Raw genomic sequence first — 19,962 nt, 5'->3', positions numbered from 1 at the left:
CACAGCATCTGCAAGAATGGTGGGGTATTACTTCAGATGCGTGGGTGTTGGAAACAGTGGCCCAGGGTTACTGCCTCTCCTCTCTAAAAAGGCCTCAGGGTCATCCACTGGGAAGCCACTCATTCAAAGTTCCGGATCCGTTCCTTTTGCAGTTAATTCTGAGCCTGCTAGAGAAAGGTGCTATAGAACTAGTACCTGTGATGGAGAGGAACAAAGGGTGGCACTTTCCTTATCTCCTAATCCCCAAGAAGGACAGAGGATTGAGACCCATCTTGGACCTGAAATGCTTGCAAAATGTACTCAGGTAGAACAAGTTCAAGATGGTCACCCTTTCTCAGATCCTTCATGCCCTCAAGCTCCAGGATTGGATGGTGTCATTGGACCTTCAGGATGCTTACTTTCATGTGCCTGTCCATCAGAAGCACAAAAGGTATATGAGGTTCGCTCTTGGTCGTTCTCATTATCAGTTTCCAGTTCTGCCATCGGGCTGACCTCTGCCCGAAGTTAATGGTGGTGGTAACATGAAATCTCAGGAGAGGGAGATTCACGTCCTCCCCTTCCTGGACAATTGGCTGATCAGGGCTGGTTATCCCAAACAAGCCCTGCCACTCTCTCCACAGACTGGGCTTCTCCCTCAATTACAAGAAGTCCCACATGATACCATCTCAAAGACTCCAGATGCATCCTTGGGAAAGGCCTTGCCAACCGAGGTGAGGACTCAACACATTCTGCAGGTGGTCACCAAATTCCAAAGTGTCCAGGATATTCCGGCCTTCAACCTTTTTAAGTTGCTCGGCCTCATGGCATCCGGAAATTTCCTGGTGCCAGAGGCTCTTCTGAGAATGAGGTCCCTACAATGGGCTCTCAGGACGCAGTGGTCTCAATTCTCGGCCAAGATATCAGACCTACTTCAGGTTCCAAGCAGGGTCACACATGATCTCCTGTGGTGTGCCTGAGAGAACATTATTCTGAAGGGAGAACCTTTTGGGCAACCATTGCTGAGATAACACCAGTTACGGACACCTCACTCATGGGGTGGGAAGACCACGCCAACATTCTGACCGTCAACGGTCATTGATCTCCATCAGATTCCATACTGCACATCATCCTTTTGGAGCCGAGGGCATTCAGACTAGCGCTGAAGTCCTTTCTGCCCCCTGTACGGGGAAACAATGCCCTGATAATGACAGACAACACAGTTGTCAAGTACTACCTCAACACGGGAGGAGGTCTATGGTCACTACCACTGTGCAGAGAGGCAATGCAGCTCTGGTTCTGGGTAATTCAAGAAGGAATCTCCCTATCATTAGTTCACCTAGCCGTAGAGGAGAACACAGCAGCGAATGCTCTGAGCAGGCAGAGCACAATCTCCCACCAGTGGGAAATAGATCAGGAAGTCCTTCAAGAGATCTTTGCCCTTTGGGGAATTCACCCATCAGGTAGTTCTGTGCGCAACCAGTGTCAACCGGAAGTGCAAAAAGTTCTACTCCAGGGAATATCTCCTAAGAGGAGCTCTAGGGGACGCGTTCATAATAGACTGGCCGTTCCCACTCCTATATGCGTTTCCTCCAGTCCCCGCCATTCCTCATGTGATCAGGAGGTTGAGAAAGTCCAGGAAATCTATGATCATAATTGCTCTGGATTGGGCCAGGAGGACGTGGTTCCCGGACCTTCTGGACATGTCCATCTGTCCTCCAATGCGTCTTCCACAAAGAGAGGACCTTCTCTCATGAGAGGAGGTTTGGGTTCTCCATCCAGAGGTCAAGACACTCAACCTTCATGCATAATTTTTGAGAGGTTGAGATATAAGGATTGGGACCTCCCGGATGACGTAATGGAAATATTGCTTTCGGCCAGAAGGCCAGCAACAAAAGCCTTGTACCGCTGCCGTTGGAATAAATTCTGCAGCTGGTGCAGGGATAAGAATGTGGATCCCCTTCAGTGCAATACACCTATGGTGCTGTCCTTATTACACTTGGCAAATATGGTGCCACAGATTGGAACTATCAAAGGGTATTTGACAACGCTTTCAATCTTTAAGCGCACATCGGAAGAGGTATCATATTTGAAGATGCTGTTAATCACACAATTTCTTAAAGGGCTCCCTTATGTGTTCCATCCTACACCATTGCAAGTACCTATTTGGAACCTGAATTTTGTGTTGAAATGTATAATGTGCGCTTCTTTTGAGCCGCTCCATTCGCTCCATACATACAATATATACTACATTGAGACTACTAACTTTTAAGACCATTTTGTTGGTTGAATTAACATCGGCCCCCAGGATGAGTAAGTTGCAGGCACTATCTAGTAAACCTCCATTTACAACCTTCTACGTGACAAGGTTGTTCTTACAGTTAAACCTTCTTTTCTGTCTAAAATTGTATCGGATTTTCATTTATCCTAGAGAGTTGTGTTAGAAACATTGTATCCACCCCCTCATCCTGGCAAGGAAGAGGAAAGTCTGCATAGACTTGATCCAAGGTGAGCACTTAGCTTTTACACCTCTACACCTCAAGATTACCAACGTTTCATAGAGTGCACTGGTCACAAACTGGGACTAGCCGTCACTAAACAAAAGTTGTCCAGATGGATAATACTGGTCATTACAGAATGCTACAAATTGGCCGGGAAAGATCCCCCAAAAGGCCTGAGAGCCCATTCCAGAAGGGGCATGGCAACATCTTCTGTCCTGCAGAGAGGGGTGCCAGTAAAGGACATTTGTGCGGCAGCCACTAGGTCTACCATTCACACATTCGCAAAGCATTACTGCCTGGATTCGTCCTCAGGCCAGGGAATCTAAAATCTGAAAGTTCTTACTCCCTCCTACAAAACCTATACTCTGCTTTGGGAGTCTATCTAAAGATGAGGAATACGTGGGAGGACACAATCCATTTGTAGAACAAGTTACTTACCCCTGGTAACGTTCTTTCGACTGGAATGTTCCTCCCACGTGTTCCTCATCACCCCCCACCCCCAGCCTACCCCGCAGTAGAATTTCTATGCATTACACCTTACGCTCTTTCTGATACTGTCTGGGTCACACTGATGCCAGTAATTCTGCGAGAGCAAGGCGTAAAAACAGAACTGAAGCTAACAGGCTCTGCGCGTGCTACATAAACCGGTGATGACGTTGACCCCAAGATGGAAGCCATCGAGGGACATCAAGTCGACTGCATCAATGCACAGCACCCTCTGCTGAATTCTTTTTCTTTGAAGCAGCTAAAGCTGGAAGGGAAGATATCTAAAGATGCAGAATATATGGGAGGAACATGCAGTCAAAATAACGTTACCAGTGGCAAGTAACTTGTTCTTCTGATATGGAGTAAGCTACGCCATGTCACGCTGCAAGATATCTTCCATTGTACAAAAACGTTGACACGTTTTACATTGCAAAACATTTTTCTGCCGAATATCAATTTTACTACATACATACATATACTATTTACATCACCTTTACACTTCTCCTGCCACACTTGCAGCACCAGCGTTTAAATGAAGTCTGTTCACAAAGATTTCTACAACAGTTGTGTGAATGTGGGTAAAGCTACACTTTTGTGGGTGTGTAACTCCTCCCAATTCAGACACCCCTTTGCCACACCCACAACTCCAGGATAAATAAATGGGAGCTGCCACAATTGCTGTTATTATAGTAGGACATGCAGTTTTGTGTACATGCTGCCCCAAAACACACCTAGCTCCCAGTAGGAAATATCGACGGAGACCATTTAGTGAGTTTGTCATACACGGCAAATTCATAAATGACTACTTTTCCAGAAGAAAGTCAGGCTCACTCCTGGAAACAGCTTTCTGTGTCGGGCCATAGGTTTATAAATATAAATACAGCACTCATTGAGAAATATTCAAAAGCATGTTGGCCCTTTATTTGGCCCTTTATAAAATAAATGATACATCAAAGAAGAAGACGGGCCCCTGCAGGACCAGGAAGGGCTTACCAGCGACCCTTGTCTTTTCCTTGGTCCACAGCCTGGTGGGTGATGGCCGCCCTCACCAATAAGTAGTCGCGGTCGTGGTCCGAGACGAAGACGTAGCTTGTTTCCTGCCAGAAAACAGCACACATTAAAAGAAGTAGCGAGAGAATGGACAGTATTTACAAGTGGAGCCCAATATCGGACCTGTGGAGAAGATATTATACTGTGGTTTTAGTATTATAATAACCCTTGGAAACTTTACAAACTTTCGATTATTGGGAATGCCAGCTTCCAGGGCCACCCACAGCACTGTGCGCAGCCATGCCTGGCGGATTATGCATTAATATATACGTTTATAAACTACCAAGAGCTAAGCGTGTTACACTAGTTTTACAAACACCACCCCGAGGCCTTTCGGGCCTGTATTGGCCCTGGACACTGAATTAAAGGCCCGAGTGCGACAAGGGCAATTAACATGGTTTATTGGACACCATGCCACCATTCATGCTGTAAAGCGTTTTTATAACCCATGGAAACTTCAAAGGGTGTTCTCATTGGAAGTGACTCAGGTGGGAAGAGCCGGTGTAGCCTGCTGATTGGCTTGTATCGGCCGCAGATTGTTCCCAGGCTACCGACGGTAGCATGCCTGCAGCCATGTCGCTGCAACCGTGCAGGCAGAGTATGTGCTAACATTTACACTTATGCTACACTCCATCCAGAGCAATACAGGTGACACTAGATTTATAACCCCCTCAGGTGTAGGCCTGTAACGTTCATTAAACACCTTTGCTGCACTCAGCACTTGAACTCGGGCTTCTGGGCCCATGACACCTAGCACGGCAGTTGGTCTATTTCTATAAAGCATTATTACTTTTATTATTAACAATATTTTCTTTTTGTAAAACTGCTTTGAAACGAAACAAATAAATATATAAATTATTAACAATAATAACAATATTACCATTACAAGCATGACCACACTGTATGCAAGTGTGTTCCATGATAGACTGGCGATTGCTTTTGTTGCACAAAACTGCATTATTAACATTATTTCTAATAATAATGTCATTAATAATAGGAACAACAATAAGACCATCGTTTCATTATTACTGTTAGGGCTATATCCAGTGTCATTGTAATTACTAGTATTATGTTATTATTATTAATAGTGCCTGGCAATTATCGGGGAAGCGGGCAGAGGCCAGCTGATACCTTTGTTTGGGGGACGTGCCGGAATCCATGGCGTCCGTAGGCACCCAAAGAATTCATCATGGTGTTGGTGGAGGAGAAGTAAAAAGAAGTCCGGTTGCCAACATCTTCTTCAAAGCCGTCCAGGATGGCTCCATTCACCCTGCAAGAGAGAAGGGCAGAGCTGGCAGCAGGGTCAAGGCACCAGGCGGGAGAGAAGGAGAAAAGAGAGGTTTGACTAAAGGGGAGAAATCAAGAGGCGGCGGGGAGTGAAAGGGAGCGAGGGGCAAAGAGGCTGCGAGCAAGACGGGGGAGAGGCGTGATAGCGACCGGGTTACGAATTCACAGCAAGGAGGAATACGGGGTACACAAAGAGTGGGGGACTGAGGAGCAGTCTGAGAGGTCTGAACATCTGAACGGTGTAATGGGATTCTTCAAAAGGACACATCAGAGGTCAAAATGAGGGGAAATAAAGGACACAATGTTCCCTACTTTTCAGAAGAATGAGTCACTCTAGTTACCTTACTTTTTGGACTGAGAAGCATTCATGGACACACGTGAAAGGCATTTTTGTATTAAGCAGCCCCCTGCACGTCCTTGCACCGGTGTGTGCCAATGTATGCACTGGTGTCGCAGCTCGCGCTGCTATTTCGCCGACAGAGTTTTCTTTGATTTGATTTCACTTCCTTGCTTCAGACATTAACACCCACCCCTGAGCTGCCACACAACACTGCACCCACAGTGCCCAGACATTCCCAGCACTTGCAGACTAACCCCCCAGCTCACAGGAGCTCTGCTCAAGTGTACCTTGCATCTTAGCACGATTGATGATGGCGGATCGATTGCGTGACTAATGGGAGGGCCTATGGTCTTCTGCAGGTCCCTTGAGAGGCGTGAATGGTTAATGATGGGAAGGGTGAGGGTTGCACATTCTTTCAGTTTTGTTAGCACCGGTGTAAAAACGTGTTGGAGAATGATCTGCACCCAGATACCCTTGGATTAGGTGCGCTTTACACATTTTTTTAAATTATTTTTTATTATTGTGTATGGTTGAAACAACCTTTTACAAAAATGATTCACAACTAAATTCGTCCTTTAGACAAGCAAAAGAGATATTCAAGAGAAAGAAAGAATACCAAAAATAAAAAAAAAACATATTACCATCAACAAACACATTACAAAAATACCTCTAGTGAGCACAAAACAATTTGTTGCAAAGCAATATTTAAAATTAAGCAGCAAAAAAAGCTAAAAAGAAAAGAAACTTTTCTTATGAAATTTACCTAATCCTGAACATTATTATAAATCACTATAACATTACTCTATGTTTTCAAGCAACAATCCTAAACGATAATTTAAGAATTTTTAAGAAGCAGAAGAGGAGAGACCTACATGGCATTTAGACATTTTGAAGAAGTAGTTAATCGACAATATTGCAGCTGGCGAGCACCTGCAGAACTGCAATTGTTAGAGGATTGTGGACACCAGCAATTAGACAGTCCCAGAACATTTCTGGTATGAAATTAGCACTCTTAAAACCGAATCTAGTGAACATTCGAGATCTGGCTTCTCCTGTTCCTTGACAGACCATTAAGAGATGTTTCAAAGTTTGGGCTTTCGGATTCGAACATCTATCACATAACTTTAAGGCTAGATCACCTTGACCTCTTTGGACCAAGACTTCACCAGTTCTTGCTATATGTAATTGGATTCTGAAGAAATAGTTCCTTATTTTCCAGTCCGGAAATTTAACCAAATAGCTTGGAATGAAGCCCAGATTCTTTTCTTCTACTATGAATTGATTGGATCTTGCTTTAGCCTGCATCAGGTCAGTTGTTGTAATCCAATCCATTTCTGCCAGCTTTTTTTTGGCCTTGAGGGATTATGTATCAGAGTATCCAGATCTGTACTTGCCTTCGATAATTCATCATGGGCCAATTCTTCCAATTTTCTTAATCTCTCCAAACCACCCCTCTCATAATGCTCCCTAATGTCCCCGTATAGAGAGTTCTCCTGTGCAACTGAGATAAGCCTAAAGAGAGACATTAGTTTCCATTCTGCAATGGTTTTTAAGGAGCTTAAGCCTAGTTCGAATCAGAGCAGACCCATTGAAACACTCATGGGAAGATTGAAAACTTTCTTCCACACAAATCCCTCCCATTTCTGCCAGTCTGTATGCCATAGGAGGGACGCTTTACAAATAAATAAATAAATAAATAATTGAAGAGCAGGCAGTCCACCAGGTAGGGTGTGTGGATTGGGTAGTGAAGGTGTGAACGCTGTATGGAGAATCTGAGAGGGAGTGCAGGGAGAGGGTTTGGGGAGGCATGGTCCACTCCTTTTTTTGGTTCAGTGACACTGACAAAAGTCATTGGATATGTGAGAGATATGCACTCTACACTAATTTGATTATGACATCATTATGTTGTCTCTGTATCCCAAACGTGTGCAATGCATACAACAGATTAAGCTCGCCAGTTTAGCCATGGCACTATGCACAGTTGTGCAGAAGTGCCACCTCTTTGCCACCATACACTGAACGGATTGGGTACACGTGCCACTAGGCAGAGCAAAGTATGTAAATGCAGAGTACAACAGTAAATAGACCCTGTCGGTCAATTTCAAAGTCTACATCTCTAAACTTGTCAAGCTATGTAGTTTACATGGAGAAACAATGAGCTCTGGCAGATGGTATGACTTTCTCCCCAGTGAACTGCAAAGGTTCCGATTTCCTATATTGTGTTAATTGTAATGTGTTGCTCCCACGCCCACTTAAGTTCATTCCTTTGACTGGGGTGTCCTTTCTGGACAATAACAGGGCAGTTGTTCCCAATATTTTAAGTGCTTAGAAGCATAGCTCATAGACGTAAAAGTGGTTGGCTTTTCCCACTTGGACTAACTCACTGATCGTCTGTATGTATTTTACTAATTAGTATTGTGTGATATTACTACCTGCTATTAGTCATTTTTCATAGTGTTCTTTGGTCTTAAATAGAGTATTTTTGTACTTATCTGTCTAGTGTAATCCTTGATAGCTCATTGTTGATCCCTTACCACACTTACTACTGAGACTTAGCCTTGAACACTCTCCATGCTACCTTGATTGGTTTGGCGACTGCTCCCAGAGTAGTCCCTGTTTACTATAATTAGGTTGTCTGTCAGTGATGCAGGATTTCTCCAGGAGCTGGTGGTTTTGAGGTTACTATCTATGAAGTCACTGACCATCTCAATTCTACACAGACACAGCACATCATTTCTTACTCGACAAGTCAATTTTCACTAGCCAGTGGCTAGTGCATATTTTGAACCTTGATTTCTCCATTGTCTTTTGGCACAGGGTTTGGCTTCTGAGACTGAGGTCGACTTGCAAAGACCCAGGGAATGGGGACTATTGAAGATTATCTTACAAAGTCACACCACAGAGGGGGCCAGCCATGGAAGGACAAGGAGGTGAGTTTGCCATTGTGGTTGCAGTAAAAAGGGCACCTGCGGCCCTTGGCGCTTTCCATGTTGAAGAGATGGAACCAGGATGCTTGCTTGATGTCCTGGGATGATGAAACTCTGGTACACATGCTATGGAGAGTTTTGGGTCACTGCAGAAAAAGGGTTCCCACTTCTGGATCTAGTGGTGCAGGTTCAGGCTTGGTACGGAACTTGAGAGAGACAAGGACATTGGACGGGGGCCGAAGCTGTGATCAATTTGTCCCCACTCAAATTGGGTGGGGTTAATCGTTGCAGTCAGTTCCTTTTCATCGACTGGCAAAGCATCACAGTGTAATTTGGTGATGTACTAAAGGGTGCTCCTTGTGTTTCGATCCTTCCTTGAGCAGCAGGCCATCCAGGAGTGTGCTTTCAGATATCAGCAGTACAAAAGGCTTTTAGCTTAATTGTGTCAGGTAACATTCCTTTGCTATTAGCCCAACTGTGTCATGTAGCCACACTCTGCATTTAGCAATTGCACGGAGTGCACCAAGTGTTTCTGTGTCTGCTGTGACACTCGATCTGTTTTTCGTCTGCCTGCCGGATCACTGCTGTAGCATGCACTCTGTCATCACTTGCCATTATTATAGGAGGAGGAGCTGTGTACAAAACACCGGCCACCGTGGAGCACGTGGATTGCATCGAGTGTTTTAATGTTCCTCGGTTCCAGGAGACTTGACGCTAGGCCGAATTGGATCAGACTCCTTCAGCTACAGCTACAGTGAAGTGTGAACTGCTGAATTTATGTAAACCACTTTATTCTAGCATCACTAGCATCTTTTGTTCGCTTGTACGCGACGTCATAACTGTGCGTAAGTTTTGTTTTTCAAACTATATTGGACTGTCAGCTATACGGTCCAGCACATCGCTGGTAGCAGACTTCCACCTAACATTATCCACTATCACCACTCAATTGAGACCTTGAGACCCTACACTGTCTGCTCCACCTACCTATTCACGCCCAGTCATGTGCCAACCCCATTGTGGCAGCGGCTCTTTGCAGCAAGTGCAATATTAGCTCAGAAAGAAGGGACCAGACATTTGCAGCTGTGGTCATTTCTAATTTAATCCCGGAGTCAATATCAACTACTGACAATCACACCGGGCAATATTTAGGGGAGGGAGGATAGCTCTGGGGCATTGCATTTGTCTAGGAAGCAAGACAACACAGCGCAACACAGGTTTTAATCCCGATCCAGTGCTTAGAATAAAACTCACCGGTATTAAGCGCACAATAAAAGAACAATAATTATTATTACTATGCCCAGGTGGGTGGGCGACCTAAAGAAACGAAAACAATACCAACAAAAGCAGCAAAACAAGTCAAGATCTCTACAGTCGAGACAATTCCTTTCATTAATGTGGCCGAGGGCGCGAACACAGACACTCAAAAGGAGGTGCGTAGGAACAATGAACGCAATAACTATAATTTTGGATGAGTCCTTTCTGCGCCTCTGCAGGCAGTTGGGCGACTTGCTAGAAACTAAAACCAGTGTTTCAATGAAGCAGCCTGGTGAGGGAAACTCTTGTCACCCATTCAACAACCTACAAGGGACTTCGATTGACATATAACCATGATTTCTACACCCCCCAAAAAAACTCATGAGGCGGGATTCAAATGTCCTGCTCAACCTTGACTGCTTGGGTCCTGCGTCAATCTCAGCTCTTCGCTTAGTCTTGTAATCACTCCTGAGACTGTATGATAATATCAAGGACATTCTGCAAGACAATTTCGGAACATTTGGAGAAGTCAAAGGGTAGAACAATGTCAAAAAACTCGGACCATGCACCTTTCAATCTAGACACGGATGACTAATGGCTCAGCATTACTTCTGTGACTAACCATCAGCCAATGAAGTCAGTCAATAAAGAGCCTGTCACCGCTGGTGGAGCATCACAACAACCTAAATGCAAATCCAACATTGTTTGACTCCCCAGCAGTCGAAGCTCAAGAAGAGGAAGAGGAACCAGGAATGGGCTGTAATGACTCAAGACTCCCAATTACTAACTCCATTGCCCCATCACCTAGTGGGCCAAGACAAAGATTCGAAAAAGCAAATGTCAACAGAAGAAAAAATCTAAAAAGCAACTAGCTCTAAACTGCTCTAAACTGTAACAGAAGGAAATCTTCATAGAAATGTTTACGCTTGTTACCCAATAAGGGATATCTATCTCAACTCTCAGGGTTCATGGAACAACACCTCACTAACAGGTCTAATCATCGTGAAAGAACTACCAACGGAAGTTGATCAAAGGGGGAAAATAAAATCAAAGTAAAATCACGACTTTTATGTTACCTACGAGAACTGGAGCCTCGAACACACTGTCATGCCCCCCGGATTTCTACGGCATTCCTATGCCCATGGGAGAAGCCCGTGGCGCCTGTCCTGGCGATTACATCAACGCCGACATCATCGCCGGTAAAAACTACATCTCCCAATAGGTATTGCACTTGGCAGGAATCCTTGGAACGCTTTTTTCCTTTGCATGCGTTCCACGCCTCTTTTTTCTTTACTTCCTATATCTAGCCACGCCCCCAGAAAGCCAGTGCTCCTAAACCGTTGTGTTACGCGAGCAGCGCTTCTCGGAAGAAGTTTTCCTACTTGTTGTATACCTGTTCCTGACTTCTGTTTACCCTCTTTGACCTCGTTACCTGGTTTCTGATTCTGTTTTGGCGCCTGTCTGATCTGTCCTCCCCTGCTCGACCACGGAACTCGTACCCGACTGTCTTGGGATTCCGCTTCTCATGTCTGGCTCCCGGCTCCTTCTCTGATCCCTAACCCTGTATCCCTTACCCGCTCCAGGTTACCCGCTCTTCGAACGAACAAGAAAATACCCTGCATTTGAGAAAAGAAACACCACGCCTTTTTCTTCCTGAATCCTGTTTTTCTGCACTGGGAAGAACAGTGCGGACCGCCTACACCTACCATTCTAGCTTGGTTTTGTTTTTAGGTTTTGGGACGCTCTGCTGTTTTCATCACTTTCCTTTGGATTTTGGGACGCTCTGCTGTTTGCATCACTTTCCTTTGGATTTTGGGACGCTCTGCTGTTTGCATCACTTTCCTTTGGATTTTGGGACGCTCTGCTGTTTGCATCACTTTCCTTTGGATTTTTGAGACGCTCTGCTGTTTGCATCACTTTCCTTTGGATTTTTGGGGCGCTCTGTTGTTTGCATCACTTTCTTTTGGACTTTGGGACATCAGCGACACTAACCTTGGCACTCTCTGTAAGTCGCCGTCTGAACCTCGCCCACATCTGGTCTTGTGTGTTATCACAAGTAGGTATTCCGCAGGAAAAAGGAATACACAGGTAAGCTTGTGGGTCTCGGAGGGTGTAGAGGGGTTGGTTTTTGCCATCAACGAACGGTATGTAATATTTACCTTGTTTGTTTCTTCCCTCTAGCTCTGCTGTGCGTTCCGCCTTTTTGCCTGAGCCCTTGGCCTGACAGGTTATATTACCCTGCAAGCTGTGCTCTCAGGAAGGAAGTCTGAATTACTTCAGTGGCATCTGGTCCAAGTGGTTTTCCAGACTTACGGTGGAACATACGGAGTACGACAGATTTAGGAGCCGAATATTGGTGCCTGTCTGTTTGTGGTGGATCCTAATGCGGATCCCATGGCTGCTATGATGCAGGCCTTTACCTCGCTCCGCACAGACATGGCAGCAGCACATGCTTTGGCGTACCTAACCCGGTTCAATCAGTTGGCTGCAAAAACTTCTTGGCCTGAACAGAAAAAGGCAGCAGTCTTCTATAGGGGCTTGTTAGACGAACTTAAGGACGCATTATCTGTTGTCCCCTCTGTTCCTTCAGTCTTTACTGATTTGCTTGATTTAGTGTTGCAGGTAGATGCTCGTCTGCAACAGAGGCATGGAGAACGCCGATGTCCTGACCTACGCCCTGGTAAACCTGAATTGGTACCCTCTCCAGTCCCTGGGGAGGTAGAACCCATGCAGATTGGGGCAGTAAAAGGTCCTCTCTCGAAGGAAGAGAGAGAGAGAAGATTACAACACAATCTATGTCTGTATTGTGGACAGACGGGACATTTCATTCACGTATGTCCTAAACGCCCTGCTAAACGGGCGGGAAACGCCACGACCCATCCCTAAATCGAGCCGATGTGACGGGTCAGTTTTGCAATGGCTCACTTCTCTGTCCAGCTGCCACACATATATACTTGGATATGTCCTTTCTATTGCCCAACTCTCAAACCTTTTCTAGTCCAGTCATGATAGATTCCGGGGCTACCGGTAATTATATGGACGAACAAGTGGCAGAAACCCATGGAATCCCGGTAGACCCTAAAGATAAACCAGAAGCTATCTATGCAGTAGATGGCTCCTGTCTGGTTTCGGGTCATGTCACAAAACAAACGCAACCTTTGCAGATGAGTACGGCGGAAGGGCATACTGAACACCTGTCTTTCGATCTTATCTCTGCACCTCAGTTTGGGATTATTCTGGGCCTCCCTTGGTTGCAAAAACATAACCCCATCATCGATTGGGTGAAACAAACAGTGCTTTTTTCCTCTCCTTTATGTTAGGTGGGTTGCTTTCCTGGTCAGGGGATGCCTCTCCCCTCTCCATGCCTGGCTCTAATATCAAGCACACGCACTGTTAATGCAACCAATAAGGCGGCACCTGAAATACCTTCTGTATATCAGGATTTGATTGAGGTGTTTGACAAGGGTCTGTCGGAACAACTCCCGCCTCACCGGGAATATGATTGTCCGATTGATTTGGTACCCAATGCCATTCTCCCTCACGGGCGGATATATTCCTTGGCACGACCCGAGGAGGAGCACTTAAAGGGGTATATTGAAAAGTCTTTGAGACTTGGTCACATAAGACCTTCCCGTTCTCCAGCTGCGTCTCCGATCTTTTTCGTCCCAAAGAAGGAGGGGGATCTCTGCCCTTGTGTGGATTACCGTGCACTCAACGCGGTGACTATAAAAAACCAATATCCATTACCCCTCATTTCGGAATTACTGGATCGCCTCACTACCGCCAAAATCTTTACGAAATTGGATTTGAGGGGGGCCTACAATTTGGTGAGGGTGCGCGCAGGCGACGAGTGGAAGACGGCCTTTAGGTGTAAATACGGCCTCTTTGAATACCTGGTGATGCCGTTCGGCCTATGTAATGCCCCCGCAACATTCCAACACTTCGTCAACGACATCTTTCGAGACCTGTTGGATGTTTTTGTTGTGATATACCTGGACGACATATTAATATTCTCTGAAACTTTATCACAGCATGAGGAGCATGTACGAACAGTATTAATCCATCTTCGTGAACACGGTTTATATGCGAAAGCCGAATAGTGTGTCTTTCACGTTTCCTCTGTGGAATTTCTGGGTTTCGTGATATCATCTCAGGGGGTTCACATGCATGATGCAAAGATTCGAGCAGTCCTTGACTGGCCTACTCCTACCTCGCTTAAGAGTTTGCAATCCTTCTTAGGATTTACTAACTTTTATAGACGCTTTATTGCATCATTTTCGTCTATTGTAGCCCCATTGACACGTTTTACCAGCCCTTCAGTTCCCTTTTGTTGGGATACTCAGGCCCAGGTCGCCTTCCAGACCCTGAAAGAGGCTTTTACTACGGCCCCAGTCCTGCTACACCCAGATCCCCTATTGCCTTTCATCGTTGAGGCTGACGCCTCTTCCATTGCCCTTGGGGCTATCTTGTCTCAGAAATGTCCCACAACTCGACAACTACACCCCGTAGCCTTCTTTTCCAGAAAACTGACTACCCCGGAAAAACATTACACCATAATGGAGCGGGAGCTATTGGCTATACGAGCTGCTTTTAAGGAGTGGCGACACCATCTACTGGGGGGACGGCATTCTGTTACTGTTTATACGGACCACCGTAACCTTCAAGCCCTGTCTACGGTGAAGTGCACCCACTCGAGACAAATCAGGTGGCATTTGTTTTTTGCACAATTCAATTTCGTTGTCACTTATCGGCCAGGCCCTTTGCATGGCAAAGCCGATGCACTTTCTCGCATCGGAGTTGATGCACCCCCCGAAGAGACAGTCCTTCCTGTTTTGCCAAAAAACGCTGTTATGTGTGTTTGTGCTGCGACCAGTTCCTTATTAGAACAGATTCGCCATTGGACAGCGGACCATGGAACAGTTCTTCAAGGGTTGAAAGCACGTTTGATATCAGGACTGCCATATATACAGGAACACCTGTATATCCCTGATGTCCGGACTCGGTTGCAAGCCCTAAGCTGGTCTCATGATACTCGTTTAGCCGCCCATCCAGGACAAACCAAGACACTCGACCTACTCCTCCGTTGGTGTTGGTGGCCCAATATGAAACGGGATGTGGCTGATTTTGTATCGAAATGTGCCGTATGCACACAATGCAAATCGGTCCCTGGGAAACATGTAGGGCTTCTCCAAAGAATGCCCATCCCGCCACGCCCCTGGCACACTGTGTCACTTGACTTCGTGGTAGAGCTTCCACCGGTCCAGGGCTTGACCACTATTTTGGTGGTCGTGGACACTTTCACCAGAATGGCTCGGTTTGTCCCCTGTAAAGGCGTCCCCTCTGCTCCTGCATTGGCCAAGTTATTCTTCGAACAGGTGGTTTGTCTGTTCGGTCTTCCATTGATTCTTGTCTCGGACCGTGTATCCCAATTCACCTCACGCTTTTGGTTGGCTCTCACCTGATTCCTTGGCATTGACGTTCGCCTGTCATCATCATACCATCCTCAGACAGACGGACAGACGGAACGACTTAATGCCACCATGGAGCAGTACCTCCGATGTTTGTGTCTACAGTACCAGTCGGACTGGCTGTCCGTATTGGGGGCTGCGGAATTCGCGTACAACAATGCTTGTCACGCATCGGTTGGCTGTTCTCCCTTCTACGCCATGTATGGCCAACATCCGTGGATCTTACCGTCCGCCCTTCCTTCTGTGGCACAGGTACCCGCAGCTCAAGCTACGGCCCAATCTTTGCTGTCTATCCGCACTGCCGTGCTTCAACATCTACATCAAGCGCAGGACCGCATGAAAACACATGCTGATAGGCACCGCCGATCAGCCCCGGGATATCGTCCGGGGGATAAGGTCTGGCTTTCCACTGTGCATCTTCATATAGCAGGCAAACGTAAACTAAACCCTCGTTACGTGGGTCCCTATCCTATCACGCAGTGCATTAACGCAGTCGCCTATCGCTTGGGCATACCTCCCAGTTGGAAAATAAACCCTGTGTTCCATGTCTCTCTATTGCATCCTTACATTGCTGGTATGCGACTCTCCGATCGACCAACCCCCATTACGATTCAGGGTGAAGAGGAATACGAGGTGCAGGCCATATTGGATACACGACTGGTCCGTGGTGTCCGCCATTATCTAGTAGACTGGAAAGGTTATGGTCCGGAAGACCGTACCTGGGAGCCCGCTTCCAACATTCATGCTCCGTGTCTTTTGCGGTCGTTTCTCCAGTCTCGTGGATTGCGACCCGGGGGAAGCCCGTCTTTGAGGTGGGGTACTGTCATGCCCCCCGGATTTCTACGGCATTCCTATGCCCATGGGAGAAGCCCGTGGCGCCTGTCCTGGCGATTACATCAACGCCGACATCATTGCCGGTAAAAACTACATCTCCCGATAGGTATTGCACTTGGCAGGAATCCTTGGAACGTTTTTTTCCTTTTCATGCGTTCCACGCCTCTTTTTTCTTTACTTCCTATATCTAGCCACGCCCCCAGAAAGCCAGTGCTCCTAAACCGTTGTGTTACGCGAGCAGCGCTTCTCGGAAGAAGTTTTCCTACTTGTTGTATACCTGGTTCCTGACTTCTGTTTACCCTCTTTGACCTCGTTACCTGGTTTCTGATTCTGTTTTGGCGCCTGTCTGATCTGTCCTCCCCTGCTCGACCACGGAACTCGTACCGGACTGTCTTGGGATTCCGCTTCTCATGTCTGGCTCCCGGCTCCTTCTCTGATCCCTAACCCTGTATCCCTTACCCGCTCCAGGTTACCCGCTCTTCGAACGAACAAGAAAATACCCTGCATTTGAGAAAAGAAACACCACGCCTTTTTCTTCCTGAATCCTGTTTTTCTGCACTGGGAAGAACAGTGCGGACCGCCTACACCTACCATTCTAGCTTGGTTTTGTTTTTAGGTTTTGGGACGCTCTGCTGTTTTCATCACTTTCCTTTGGATTTTGGGACGCTCTGCTGTTTGCATCACTTTCCTTTGGATTTTGGGACGCTCTGCTGTTTGCATCACTTTCCTTTGGATTTTGGGACGCTCTGCTGTTTGCATCACTTTCCTTTGGATTTTTGAGACGCTCTGCTGTTTGCATCACTTTCCTTTGGATTTTTGGGGCGCTCTGTTGTTTGCATCACTTTCTTTTGGACTTTGGGACATCAGCGACACTAACCTTGGCACTCTCTGTAAGTCGCCGTCTGAACCTCGCCCACATCTGGTCTTGTGTGTTATCACAAGTAGGTATTCCGCAGGAAAAAGGAATACACAGGTAAGCTTGTGGGTCTCGGAGGGTGTAGAGGGGTTAGTTTTTGCCATCAACGAACGGTATGTAATATTTACCTTGTTTGTTTCTTCCCTCTAGCTCTGCTGTGCGTTCCGCCTTTTTGCCTGAGCCCTTGGCCTGACAGGTTATATTACCCTGCAAGCTGTGCTCTCAGGAAGGAAGTCTGAATTACTTCAGTGGCATCTGGTCCAAGTGGTTTTCCAGACTTACGGTGGAACATACGGAGTACGACAGATTTAGGAGCCGAATATTGGTGCCTGTCTGTTTGTGATGGATCCTAATGCGGATCCCATGGCTGCTATGATGCAGGCCTTTACCTCGCTCCGCACAGACATGGCAGCAGCACATGCTTCTCTGCATCAACGAATGGATGTCATGCAAAGCTTTGTGCAACCCTTGCCTGCGGATGAGGAGTTTGGGGATGCTCCCGCTCCTGTACCGCCAACCGTTCCTCCGATACCCCAAGCCGGGTTAGCTCCAGTGGTACTACCTGGTCCTTTCCCATTGGCCCCACCAGAACGCTTCACGGGAGACCCCAAAACGTATAGGACATTCATCAATCAATGTCGTCTACATTTTCTATGCCGTCCTTTGGCTTTTCCCAATTCCACAACAAAAGCAGCCTTTGTGCTCTCTCATTTAGGGGGTATGGCTGCGGCTTGGGCGAATCCGTTACTGGAGTCTGATGACCCTGTTTTGTACGATTTCGACGCCCTACTAGTAGCAATGAACCTGGTTTTTGATGCCAGATATAAAGCTCAGGCTTCAGACCTAGAGTTTCTGGTGCTGTCTCAGGGCAAACAACCCCTTTTGGCGTACCTAACCCGGTTCAATCAGTTGGCTGCAGAAACTTCTTGGCCTGAACAGAAAAAGGCAGCAGTCTTCTATAGGGGCTTGTCAGACGAACTTAAGGACGCATTATCTGTTGTCCCCTCTGTTCCTTCAGTCTTTACTGATTTGCTTGATTTAGTGTTGCAGGTAGATGCTCGTCTGCAACAGAGGCGTGGAGAACGCCGATGTCCTGACCTACGCCCTGGTAAACCTGAATTGGTACCCTCTCCAGTCCCTGGGGAGGTAGAACCCATGCAGATTGGGGCAGTAAAAGGTCCTCTCTCGAAGGCAGAGAGAGAGAGAAGACTACAACACAATCTATGTCTGTATTGTGGACAGACGGGACATTTCATTCACGTATGTCCTAAACGCCCTGCTAAACGGGCGGGAAACGCCACGACCCGTCCCTAAATCGAGCCGATGTGACGGGTCAGTTTTGCAATGGCTCACTTCTCTGTCCAGCTGCCACACATATATACTTGGATATGTCCTTTCTATTGCCCAACTCTCAAACCTTTTCTAGTCCAGTCATGATAGATTCCGGGGCTACCGGTAATTATATGGACGAACAAGTGGCAGAAACCCATGGAATCCCGGTAGACCCTAAAGATAAACCAGAAGCTATCTATGCAGTAGATGGCTCCTGTCTGGTTTCGGGTCATGTCACAAAACAAACGCAACCTTTGCAGATGAGTACGGCGGAAGGGCATACTGAACACCTGTCTTTCGATCTTATCTCTGCACCTCAGTTTGGGATTATTCTGGGCCTCCCTTGGTTGCAAAAACATAACCCCATCATCGATTGGGTGAAACAAACAGTGCTTTTTTCCTCTCCTTTATGTTAGGTGGGTTGCTTTCCTGGTCAGGGGATGCCTCTCCCCTCTCCATGCCTGGCTCTAATATCAAGCACACGCACTGTTAATGCAACCAATAAGGCGGCACCTGAAATACCTTCTGTATATCAGGATTTGATTGAGGTGTTTGACAAGGGTCTGTCGGAACAACTCCCGCCTCACCGGGAATATGATTGTCCGATTGATTTGGTACTCAATGCCATTCTCCCTCACGGGCGGATATATTCCTTGGCACGACCCGAGGAGGAGCACTTAAAGGGGTATATTGAAAAGTCTTTGAGACTTGGTCACATAAGACCTTCCCGTTCTCCAGCTGCGTCTCCGATCTTTTTCGTCCAAAGAAGGAGGGGGATCTCTGCCCTTGTGTGGATTACCGTGCACTCAACGCGGTGACTATAAAAAACCAATATCCATTACCCCTCATTTCGGAATTACTGGATCGCCTCACTACCGCCAAAATCTTTACGAAATTGGATTTGAGGGGGACCTACAATTTGGTGAGGGTGCGCGCAGGCGACGAGTGGAAGACGGCTTTTAGGTGTAAATACGGCCTCTTTGAATACCTGGTGATGCCGTTCGGCCTATGTAATGCCCCCGCAACATTCCAACACTTCGTCAACGACATCTTTCGAGACCTGTTGGATGTTTTTGTTGTGATATACCTGGACGACATATTAATATTCTCTGAAACTTTATCACAGCATGAGGAGCATGTACGGACAGTATTAATCCATCTTCGTGAACACGGTTTATATGCGAAAGCCGAAAAGTGTGTCTTTCACGTTTCCTCTGTGGAATTTCTGGGTTTCGTGATATCATCTCAGGGGGTTCACATGCATGATGCAAAGATTCGAGCAGTCCTTGACTGGCCTACTCCTACCTCGCTTAAGAGTTTGCAATCCTTCTTAGGATTTACTAACTTTTATAGACGCTTTATTGCATCATTTTCGTCTATTGTAGCCCCATTGACACGTTTTACCAGCCCTTCAGTTCCCTTTTGTTGGGATACTAAGGCCCAGGTCGCCTTCCAGACCCTGAAAGAGGCTTTTACTACGGCCCCAGTCCTGCTACACCCAGATCCCCTATTGCCTTTCATCGTTGAGGCTGACGCCTCTGCCATTGCCCTTGGGGCTATCTTGTCTCAGAAATGTCCCACTACTCGACAA

The 19,962-nt window shown here is 46.6% G+C and overlaps 1 protein-coding gene across 3 annotated transcripts in view; it reads right to left on the bottom strand.

The window, feature by feature from the left end:
- Positions 1 to 19,962, bottom strand: part of LOC138583174 (alpha-N-acetylgalactosaminide alpha-2,6-sialyltransferase 2-like) — a 722,246-nt gene that overhangs the window by 212,005 nt on the left and 490,279 nt on the right. For all 3 annotated transcript variants that reach the window (XM_069655168.1, XM_069655170.1, XM_069655169.1), the window contains exons 5-6: positions 5,145 to 5,283; positions 3,957 to 4,060 (exon numbers count right to left, since the gene is read on the bottom strand). In XM_069655168.1, coding sequence (XP_069511269.1) covers positions 3,957 to 4,060; positions 5,145 to 5,283 — 243 coding nt within the window. The remainder of the gene's footprint in view (positions 1 to 3,956; positions 4,061 to 5,144; positions 5,284 to 19,962) is intronic.

The sequence above is a fragment of the Ambystoma mexicanum genome, chromosome 3q (assembly GCF_040938575.1).
Source record: "Ambystoma mexicanum isolate Mex_15411 chromosome 3q, UKY_AmexF1_1, whole genome shotgun sequence".
Lineage (NCBI taxonomy): Eukaryota > Metazoa > Chordata > Amphibia > Caudata > Ambystomatidae > Ambystoma > Ambystoma mexicanum.
Note: the sequence above shows the minus strand (reverse complement) of the source record. Positions and strands in the feature narration are given on the sequence as shown.